General features: G+C 35.8%; 1 protein-coding gene across 4 annotated transcripts in view; it reads right to left on the bottom strand.

Moving 5' to 3' along the window:
• Window positions 1–12076, bottom strand: part of ARAP2 (ArfGAP with RhoGAP domain, ankyrin repeat and PH domain 2) — a 182051-nt gene that overhangs the window by 85804 nt on the left and 84171 nt on the right. For all 4 annotated transcript variants that reach the window (XM_023224473.1, XM_023224470.2, XM_023224474.2 and 1 more), the window contains exons 12-15: window positions 9612–9697; window positions 8610–8792; window positions 7498–7672; window positions 6908–7042 (exon numbers count right to left, since the gene is read on the bottom strand). In XM_023224473.1, the coding sequence (XP_023080241.1) occupies window positions 6908–7042; window positions 7498–7672; window positions 8610–8792; window positions 9612–9697 (579 nt within the window). The remainder of the gene's footprint in view (window positions 1–6907; window positions 7043–7497; window positions 7673–8609; window positions 8793–9611; window positions 9698–12076) is intronic.

Below are 12076 nucleotides of genomic sequence, written 5' to 3'. Positions count from 1 at the left end.
GTTCTGTGGTTACTTTAGGGTATTATTTATAAATGCCCTTCTTCTAAAGAAATACATACTAAACTACTAAAGGTAAAGAGGTGTCATGTCTGCAACTTACTTTTAAGTGTGCATATAAAGAAAGTATGAGATAAATATGCACCCGTATATACATACATGATACATATATATGTGTATTATACATAGACATATATATACACATACACAGAAAGAAAAATACAGCAAATGTAAAATGTTAATAATTGATACATCTGGGTAAAAGGCATATAAGAATTATTTGCACTATTCTTAGAACTTTTCTGTAAGTCTCAAATTATTAGTCAAACTAATTTAAAACCTTAAGAATATATTAAACTAATTTCAAATTTTTCCTTTAGCATATGATCAGAATCTTACGTGGGTGTGGGGGTGACATGAAAGAAAACAAGACAATGTAGTTGGCTTCAAAAAACAATCACAAGGAGTAACAATCAAAATAGTGACAACTAGAGAGCTAGATAGGACACAGTACTCTGAAAATGAATTACCAAATGGAAAGTCCAATCATGACTGTCAGAAGCAAATAGCATAAACGAATCTTTTATGGGCACTGGAAAATAAAGCTAACAGAGACCAAAGCAATTCCTGGTCAAAGGTGATATATAATTCCAGGGCCCTCAAATCCTGAGTCACAGTGTATGTCCTGCACAGTTAGATAAAAATCGTGAAAAGCCACAATTTTTAAATGAACATTCATTGCGAGTTTCTAAAATACAAGAAAAGATGAAGTCAAAATACTTTATCAAAGGGAGTTTGGAAGTAATTTCAAAGCAATGTACTCAGATGTCTAGAAGAATCTTCATAAGAGAATAAATAAAAAATGCACAATTATTCAGTGCATAGTTAATCACTGTCATAGATTAGGAGATCCACCCCTGTTCTCAGGCAGCCTGTAATCCAATGAAAGGGGAGATGCGTTCAAAATGATAACCAGCAGGTTGTCTCTTTAGTAGATTAGAAGCATTCAAGAAGGTAAGCCACCCCTCATGCTGAAATGATAAAAAAAAAAAAAAAAAAAAAAAAACTGCAAAGAAAAAAAAGTCATAAAATAATCCCTCATGATTTAGGAGGCATGTTTCTAAAGTAGGAAAAAAAGCATTCAGAGCCACAATCCTTCCATAGTATCAGGAAAGAACAGTAAGAAGAAAGTCATAGAAAGGTGAAACTGCAGAAACCCTATTTGCCCAGAGAATCAGATTACATGTGAAGTTGGGAAATGGGAAACAAGATTGCAGGTTCACGGCAGAGGCCAGACCCCAAGAGTCTCACTTGACAGGTGTTCAGGAGTTTGTGCCTCTCTCACTTAGACAAGTGGGAGCCATTCGAAGGTCTTAAACAAACAGTGCCAAATGAATTAAGCATAACATAAATGTGACTGCAGAATCTCATTACGTAAATTCTAATGGGAAACAAATGACACATCTCTTTAAAAGGGTATGTACAAACTCATTTTCAGGTAGAATTATAAGTTTGAGGAGAGTTAGTCCTGTAGCTTTCTCATTTCTGTAACCATTTCTTAGCTTTATTTTTGTTAGTGAAATAGGCCAGAAGTCAGACAAGGCAGGCACACATATTGTCTTTGAGGATTTATGATAATGAAGCTGTGACAGGAAATCGTGACATCCCCATTGATATGGGAAGCAATGAAAAGGTTCAGCAAGATTATGTTGTATGATGCTGGTCTGCCTGGGCTAATTTAGATATTCACTCCTAAATCTGACTTTGAGAAATGTCGGTACCCTCCTTGAAACCCTCTTTGCTCCACAAGTCATTTTAATTGTTAAAGGAAGCTGTTTACCAACATAAAACTGGGGCCACAGAATGGATGACACTCAGGCCTCAGCTGTTCCATAAACAGGAGCTTATAAGATGCAAGTAAATTTAGAGGACTGGCAAGAGGGGTTATTCATTCTTTCTATTCAATCTTCATGTTAAGATCAGTGAAGAAAAACCTTACTACAAGATTTACTCAAGCACAGGTAAAGAATTCCCCAGAGGTGACCAACTGAAATGCTACCATGGAATGATAGACATAATATAGTTGGATACCATAAATGTCGGCTACAGCCTACAGGACAACATATCTAAACTCAAAGGCTAACTGGAAGTCAGGGGCAACTGTGTTTAAACATAAGCTCTTCAGTGCTCCTCTTCATCATCATCATCATATTTATGTGCCATGCACTGTTCTACATATTTTACATGCTTTAACTCATTGACTCCTCAGAACAACCCAGGTATGTCAGTTATATTATGCCCCTTCCTTGTACCCTTTTCACTGGCACATAACAGGTTAATCGACATTCCTGAGGTCACATTAAGTACTTAGCATCAGAGTTGGGGAAGGAACCTCAGGCAATTGGGTTCTGAAAGTTGCTGTTTTAACCTAACAGGCAGGTGGGTTCTGGAAGCCACCCTCTTAATGCTGCACAGTTACTCACAGTATCTGTTAAATGCTTGAACTATATACATTCATCTCAAAAATGTATTAGAGTAAAGAAGTCATACCTTCTAATACATATGTATACAATACATCTGAGGTAGTTAAGGAAAAAAAATTTTTTTTTTAAACTATGAATTTGTTTCATGATGAGAAATTTCCTAAATTAATAGTATTCAATACCCACTACAAATACTAATATATATTAGTAATCATTTTCATTTAAAATACATGTGTTTTAGCCTTGGAAAAACATGTTTAAGCTATACAATCTAGGCTTTCAGGGAACAAAAGATCTTCAAAATTCCTCAATGTTAATCTACAAAGTTAAATATAAACAGACAGAAATACAATTTCTAGTAATCCAAATCAACCACTTTCTTTTTAAAAATCGAATACTGTGTAAACAAATCAAGGTAAGCTATCAAGGGAAAAAATATGGTCGAGGCGGGAAAAGGGAAAACAAAACCAGGATGCTATTATTCAACTCTGTGCTTAGGTTCAACAAAAGCAATCCATCTTTCTTTTCATGAACACTAAACTGAAAAGCAAAAAAAAAAAAAAGAAAAGAAAAGAAAAGAAAAATACAGATCAGTCTTCATAACCAGAGGCTAGAAAAACTTCAAATCTTGAAAACCTGAACTGACAATTTGAAGCCTCTGAAACTCTGGAACTGCATGCATTTTATTCCCAGACTTTTGTCTCTGTTTTTAATCATTTTGCTCTATGGCTGTCCTGACAACTGCTGATGGTGTGGTAGCATCCAAGTGCTTGCTTTCAGAGGCAAAGGTGACAACCACACTTTAATCTCTAAATCTTTCCAAATAATTCATTTTTCTCATAAATCTGATGTTCACCAGAAACAACACTATTGCACAAACTTCAAGGGGGAAAAAAACAAATACAGAAGTTTTTCTGGATCCTTCAACTTTTCCTATTCATTTGTAAGTAGGGGCCTTCTGCACAAAATATGCTTTGTGCCAGCAATTATATCTTTTTATGCACAGATCAAAACCAAATTATTGACATATGAGTCATCCATTTACACTAGTGGTAACTTCCCTAAAAAATGATTCTTCAATCATTCCACAAATATTTATCATGTCCTATCATGTGCTGACACTGTTTGGGGTATCAAAGATTTGATAATCCTTGACAAGCTAGAAAAAGTTGTTGCTTCATTGAGCTTTCACTTCGGGGGAAAGAGAAACAAATAAATGGAAACAGCACATCTCCATGTGATCAATGGTAGGACGAATATACACAGCATCCTATGAATGAGAAGGGCTGGCAGTGGGTTCACAAATTAGCAGGGTGTCAGAGAAGCCTCACTAACTAGGGGGGACTGAATTGATTCCTGAAAAAGAAGGAATCAGACTGGGAGAAGTGCCCTCTTTGCAGAGGGAACAGCAGGTGAAAAGGACCAGAAGAAGCAGAAAAGGACTTGGCATGTTCCAGGAATAGGGAGGAAACCAGTGCAGCCAGGCAAGTAACCAAGTAGAGATACAGTCTTGCTCTGTCTCCCAGGCTGCAGTGCAGTGGCACGATCTCGGCTCACTGCAAGCTCCACCTCCCGGGTTCACGCCATTCTACTAAAAAGGTCTTTTAGGTCACAATAAAAAATAAGGTTATATTCTGGAATGAGGAGTCACTAGATGTACTTGAGCAATGGAATTACATGTTCCGTTTTCCAGTTTGTTTGTTGTTGTTGACCTTTAGAAGATATGATCTTCCCATGTAGCCCAAGCTGTGTTCAAGCAATCCTCCTATCCCAGCCTTCTGACTACCTGGGTGATTTCCATTTTTAAAGATAATTGGCCAGGCACAATGACTCACGTGTGTAATCCCAGCACATTGGGAGGCTGAGACAGGCAGATTACTTGAGGTCAGGAATTCAAGACCAGCCTGGCCAACATGGTGAAATCTCATCTCTACTAAAAATACAAAAATTAGCTGGGTGTGACAGTGGGTGCCTATAATGCCAAATACTCAGCAGGCTGAGGCAAGAGAATTACTTGAACCCGGGAGGCAGAGGTTGCAGTGAGCCGAGATTGTGCCACTGCATTCCAGTTCGGGTGACAGAGCAAGACTCCATCTGAAAAGAGAGAGGGAGGAAGGAAGGAAGGAAGGAAGGAAGGAAGGAAGGAAGGAAGGAAGGAAGGAAGGAAGGAAGGAAGGAAACAAAAAAGATAAGCCTCCTTTTTGGAGACAGTTTTGAAGGGAAGCTAGGGTAAATATAGAAAGACAATTAAGGCACTGCAACACAGGTAGGTCAGGATGGTTACTATGGCTGGAAGGACGTCAGTGGGAATGAAGAGTAGCCAACTGCTTCAAGATCTATTTTGAGTTTGAAGTGATAGAACTTGCTGGTAAATTGGATGAAAGATATGAAGACAATCAAAGAATACCCTGCCAGATTATTTTCACCAAAATCATTGCTATTGTACTATATAGAAAAAATACAGAAGCTCACTTTCATATTACCTAAAAGGTAATGTTTTAAAATGGAAAAATATCTGTAAATTACGTAAATAGATTATGTACCCGTTTCTTTTTTAAAATAAATTTTAATCAAAAATCCATAGTTAATATACAAAAAAGGAATTATTTAGTTACAACTGTTTATTACATCAATGTAGTACTGAAGTAAATTTAAAAACCAATCTGTTTCAAGAAAATGTTAAAGAACTGGTAAGTTTACAAATATTATAACCACTATTGTCAAAAATAATATAAAGATTATTTTTAACCTGTAGAATGCTTACAATATATTGAAAAGTCTTGGGAAGAAAATCTTGTGTTTCAATCCCCATTTGATCTTTATAAAACTGGTCTGAAGAGTGAGTCTGTGATATCTGAGTATTTAGAAGAAACATTCTTCTAAATATTTTTTTAAGTACCTTAATTATCTTGATGATTGATATAGTCAATTCACAGACTGTCCAAGAACTTTCATCTTCTGATCGCTTATCTTTTAACTACTTAGGGATAATACTGACAGTAAAAATGGAAGACAATAAAACAAAAACAAAAAAACAAAAACTCAGCAAAATCTGACATTTATTATTGGCTAGGCTGAGTATAGGATGACAAAAACCAATTGTCGAAAGACTCAAAAACATCTAATTCAAAGGATAAAAATGCTCTGCCATTCTACTGTCATATGGTTGTCACACTTTGACCAAAGCTAAAGTGCTACTGTAACACTGAGAACACAAATCAGGTGTAAACTTCTGCTTTATGCTGAGCTTCACTGTTCATGTGAAAATCGACATAACATCAATGATCTTGCAGACTTTTATGAGGATTATAATTAATGTATGTAAAGTACCTAAAGCCATGCCTTACACATAATACATGCTCACTCACTATAGGACAGCTATTCTTTTCAGGAAAATCTAATAATGCATAGTTAATCCCAATATAATTCTGCTTCAGGATATACTATATGTCATATATATATATATATATTTGGACATAAAGGTTTTATATTGAAATAAGAACTGCGAATCACATATATGAGGATTAACACTCTACAGTGAGTTTGTCATTCTATAGTTCTTTTGATTGAGTAATGTAGCTGAATTATATCACCTAGTGAATTAATGCTGGGCTCCGGAGCCGATCAATGGCCACCATCAATTGGCAGGTACAGCTTAATCTCTCTTACACTCTTTGTTCCAGTAAGGTAGACTGCATTATATTTTCCTCCCTATATTTCTCAGATTTGTTCCAATGTATATACATGAGCATAAGGGCTGTGTCTTAGTCATTTTTAAACTCCCAATACCTAGCATCAGTTTGACACAAGGAGTTGGAAGGATAAATGAATAAATGCCCCATTGTGACTCTGCTCAGATAATTCCCCAAACCTAGAATATGTTGTTAAATCAGATTATCATCATTTTTTGAAATCAAGCTTAAGTTTTATTTTACTTAAACACACACACACACAGACACACACACTTTTCATCAGAAAAAAAAAGTGAACTTTTTGATATTACTTAGTACTCTAATTGAATATGTACTAAAAACTTGTCATTTCTTCCTATGTGTTCACATTTATCTGCATTATCTAGTGAGCCAGTTGGGGTGTCCCATCCCTAAGGAGAGGGGCCGAGTTTCACTTTTTCTTTTTTTTTTTTTTTGGTCAGAGTAACCTTTATAACCTGAAACAGAATTGGTTAGCCTTAAGGTAGATATCAGTGAATTCTGTTGAGAATTCACTCAGCATTCCAACCCAATGGTAAATCCCTGCTGCAGTATATGAAATAATATTTGTACCTAGAAGCGTTTATAAATCCTCAAAAATATCTCTACTTGGAGATCAAATCTAACATCTCAAAAAATCAAAATCTAAACCTAATTGTTTTGATAATGGAATAAAGTTTTTATCAGATAATATCTAAAAGGAACAGAAAAAAATACCTTCAAGCAGTTTTTTCTCTGAAGAGAGTTTAGAAGCAGCAGAAGGAGCTTGATACAAAAAGTCACAGAGGAATGTGGACTGGGAAGACTCTTGACTTAACACACCTTCGGAATGAATATCATGTTGAGGGAAGTCTAGAAAAATTAAAGAAATATCTAAAATGTAAACAATTTTCCTTTTGCTTATAATATGTACATGAGTTTTGAGCTAGAAGAAAAACTACTTAAAATTTACCAAAGAATAATTATAAAGAGATATTTATTTTACTTTGCATAAAATTTGCAAATAAGCACTTAAGTCATGTTTATTATTCATATATGAAAATCGGATTTAATGTTGGTGGAAATGATTATGTGGGTTAGCTATTTTAATCTTCCATTTATAAGATTAAGGGAATATAAAAGATTGACTTCCTAAACTTTTTATTGAAACAATATAAAAAATAGTCTTAGGCCCCTCTATCTTTTGGGTAATTACATTTTTCTTCATTCTGATGGTTTCTCTTATTTGAAAAATAAATAGATTTATGCTTCAGTCCTTTTACGGAAATATCGGAAGAGACCAGGTTAATGAAGAGACAGTGACGAACCTGAGAATTTGTTATGGTAGAGAAATTCCATTTGCAGACTTTGCCCAGCCTTCTTGGCTAGCAGATAGGGGGTGCTATGCACGGGGTCTCCAGTGGCACACATGACATCTGCTCCACTGAACAGCAAAGCCATTGTTTCTAGAACATCTGGTTTCACTACAGCAGCACACAGAGCCTGGTCATTAAAAGAAAATACACATCTTAAGGAAAGAAAAGATTCTAGCTATTAAAATGAGTGAAAGTCTGATAATTCATGTATGGGATAAAGTCTGTATTCCTTTTATCCTAAGGCAGCTACTAATACTTATGCCATGAATTAGGCAATAGGCACAAAAGGCCTGGTTTGTGTGAATTTAAATTACAACCCAAGACCTCCAAGTCTCAATTCATTGTCTGGTTGCTATGATCTTCCTTCTAAACCCAATCCATCATACTTGCTTTGGAAGACATCTTTATGCTTACATGCTATGATAATGGCTGATGCGCAGAGAATCAAAATATTTCAATATAATAATGAAGTAACCATTAAGTGTTTTTCATATGGATGTTAATACATATTTTCCAATCTAATCAGGAGCTGCAGAATATTTGAATTATCAAGTGCTATGAGAAATTGAAAGATGAGCGCAAAGCAAATTCAGGAGCTTCCCCTCGGGGGCTGAGCATAGGAAGGAGGAAGAACAGTGAGAAAGAGGTAATAAAAAATATGATTGACTTATGTTATATATCATCTTTTTACAAACAATAGGAATTGCTAGAATTTTTTTTTCTTTTGCCTTGAAGTAATAAGCTGCCTCTACATCTCTTCTCATCCTTTCTTCCCACATTATATCAGTCCTCAGACTTCACTTTACTGGATCCCCATTTGCTTCCAAATCCTCAGATTGTGGCACCATGAGTTAGCAGGAAGCTTTAGTTATGGAGGAAGAATTTATGGTTTTTTGACAATGAGTCCTTAAGTGAAACAAGGAGGAAACCACTGAAATAATCTCACAAAAGGAAATAAACAATTTTGTCAGATAGTATAAGATTTTTTACTTTTTCTCAAGAATCTTGGCACATCATTAAAAAGACATTAAAATCCATGTCTGCTGTTATGTTTAATTGAATACCTTATTTAATTCTTCTTTAGTGAGAGATGCCAAAAGGGTTTTTCTGAATTTTCCTTCTTTATATTTCTGAGTAATAAAGTTTTTTCTCTTTTCTACTGGTGAGTCCATATGTAATTCTTCATCCTTTTGAAGATTACCAGCCCAAAAGTCATTTGCTCTTTTGTTTCCAATGACAATAAAAAGCTGAATTGTCAAAAAAAAAAAAAAAAAACCATAATATATCAGTTCATAAAAGGTATTTGAATCTGCAGGAAACTGAATTATATTACAAATTAAAGCATAACTTAGTATAAAGTACAGGAAAACAACTGAAATACCTAACTCTTCCAGAAAAAGGAGTGAAAGCAGATACTATGATCAGTTTTGAATACAGCCTAGCCACTCTAAATAATGGAAAGAAATTAGCTTGTAAAGAATTGCAAACACCACAAATAGTAGCAAAAGTATTTTCATTCTTTGACACTCCAACGGAGACAGATTCCCTTTAAATGGCCGAGTAGGTGGGCTAATGCTGTCTAAAGTGCTTGGTGGTGGAACAGGAGCCGAAAATGGAGACAGGACACAGCAAAGTAGCCTCGATCACAGTTAATGACAGAGTATGACCAAAGTAAAGAACAGTAAATTTTTCCAAATGTTCTCATTCACTCTCCTATTATTTTACCCATGCTGGGTTTAAAACACACACACACACACACACACACACACACACACACACACACACAGTTCTAGCATAAAAAAAAAAAAGCTGGCAAACCTTTCTAAGTCCTTATTATTATTATTAAGAATCATCTATACTTTTACTTTTAAAATAACTATCTCATTTAGGAAGCATTCTCAAAGAGTTACTATTAAAAAGTCTATAAGCCATTTTCATAATGTAGTGAGAACTTTATCAAAGAGCCCTGAGAAAAATTCCTGCCACCACACCCCATGGCATACCTCCACTCAGTCTCTGCCAACTGAACCCCTGCCACTACCCCATTCAAGTTAAATAAGACTCACCTCGATGAGTTCATTGCTCCAAATGCTAGCATCCATTTTTAGACTTCTAACCTTGGAATCTTTTGGTCCCAAAGATCTATGCTGGCCTGGAGTCAAAACACAATTGCATTTCTATTTTAATTTGTATATAAATTTATTTTACTTTGTTTTAAAAAAAAGTGTATATGTCTGTGTATGTTTGTTGCGTGTCTTCTCAACTTAAAACATGCCAATACCCGCTTTCCTCAATGACAAAATGACAAGAGCACTAACAGTGGTAGTGGGAATTAGACAAATCACAGCTGGCTACAATAAAAACAGCAGCAATCATCAGCATCTGCACTGATAAAAAAAAAAAAAAAACACTACACTTACAAATATATTTATGTGCATGTGTGCATATGTACAGATACATGTATAAATATTTCCTCATTTAGTAATCAGCTAGAAATAGGCCACTGGAAACCTTTTGTAAAGCTTGCTAAAATCACATGTATGTAAATGCAGATGGCATTTCTTTACTGTTACAGAAACTTGACTATTGTAAAACTAGTTACATATCTAATAAGTGTGTCCTTAAAAATCTGACATGAATACTTTATTCAACAAATATGTCTGGAAGAGAGTAAGAGCTCAGAATTTTATTACTGTCAATTCAGTTGTGCTGTATAAATCATCATTCAGTCATCACTGAGCAACCAGGCTATGTCAGATTATTTCAAAGCTGAGAAGGAAAAATAGTATACAGTCCACTATCCTTGATCTTAAGGGCCCTTAGCCTAATGAATAATGAATATTCATTCCTTTCCCTACATAGGTAAGAGGTTCTTGTTTTTTATTTTTATTTTTTGGTAGAAACTACTTAAAGCACAAAGCCCTAAATTCCCATGGAAGAAATCTGCATAGGTTTGCATTTATAATGACTACCTACAGGCAATACAGTACCCAGAAGGTAAAAACTTAAAAGCCTGTGGGAAGAGATGAAAGGGGTTGCTGGAGTAACCTAGGTATGACAGATTCTGAGTTGAGGCAGCAGGAAAACAAAATGGAGCAGACAGATTGAGAGAGGTTGATAAGATAAAATGAATGAGACTTGGTGGGTTTGAAGGAAAGAGGAATAGTCAAGAAGGTGCCTCAGATTTTAGGCTTTGAGAGTGCAGCGTAGACAGTATTGCTTCTGACCAAGATTGAGAAGGTATGAAAATGTGCAGTTTTATGAAATGGGCTGAGGGGAACAACGATGGCTCCATTTTTGACATGTTACATTTGAGGTGTATTTGGCAAATCTAAGTAGAGATTCTAGTAGGCATATAATCATAAGAGTTTAGTGTCCAACAGCGTGAGAATCATCTGCTTAAAAATGAGTATGGAATTAAAGTGATAAATAACATTACTCAGGAGCAACACAGTAAAAGAGAAGTTAGGATGTAACCCAAGGGAACACGTGTATCTCACAAGCATGAAAAGTAACCTGGAAAAAAAAAGATTGGTAATAAGAACACACAGAGCGAATGGTATCTTGGAAGCCAAGGGAAGATGGATGTCACAGAGAGACATGTTGTCAAGAGTCTCAAATAAAGGAGACAATAATAAAGATAGTAAGTGACCACACCGAAACTGAGAGGTAAAATACATTGGTAAATGTGGCGAAAAGATTTTTACGGCAGTTGAGTGAAAAGGTAGCTGATTACAGAATGCTGAAGAAAACTTAGGAAGTTAAAGGAATGAAAAAAACCTATGTACACTACAACTCTGTATAACATCCTGTCTATGAAAGGAATAGGGGACAGAGATCGACACAGAGAAGGAAATGGGTAACTTTCAGAAATCCTGATGGTTTAATGAGACAAACTTGTGCAAGTTTATACAATGAAACAAAAGAAACCACAGCTGAATACTTACATAAGAGAGTGAATAAGTAATGAAGTGGTATCCTAAGGAGGGAGGAAAGAAAGGAAGCTAAGGTAGAAAAAAGCAGCTGTGAAGAGCACAAAGGCCATCTCTTCTAATGAAACTGGAGAGAAGAAAAAGATGGGATAAAATACAAAGTAGAAGGTGATTCATGGGCATTTTTTGTTGTGATTGATATTATTAATTAGCTGGTGAGGAAATCTATCTTAGTTTGATTAGAAATGCAGTTGAACAGTGCTCTAGAAAAGTGTTCAGGATCTGAAGCAACTCCTGTGGCTGCACTACTCATTGCACTCTAGCTGAGGTAGGTGCTCCTCTCCAGCGTCCTCACTGAAGCCTGTATTCAACTCCAGTCCAACATTCGTCTCATTATCGTGGAGAAAATGTCATGTGTTATACATGTTTTCAACTCCCCACACCAGCACAGTGGTTAGCATTGGAGCTGCATTCTCTTTCTCTCTGTCTTTCTCATCTCTCTCTCTCTCTCGCTCTGTGTGTGTGTGTGTGGTGTGTGTGTGTGGTGTGTGTGGTGTGTGTGTGTGTGGTGTGTGTGTGTGGTGTGTGTGGTGTGTGTG

This window comes from Piliocolobus tephrosceles, chromosome 3 (assembly GCF_002776525.5).
Source record: "Piliocolobus tephrosceles isolate RC106 chromosome 3, ASM277652v3, whole genome shotgun sequence".
In the NCBI taxonomy this organism is placed as follows: domain Eukaryota; kingdom Metazoa; phylum Chordata; class Mammalia; order Primates; family Cercopithecidae; genus Piliocolobus; species Piliocolobus tephrosceles.
Note: the sequence above shows the minus strand (reverse complement) of the source record. Positions and strands in the feature narration are given on the sequence as shown.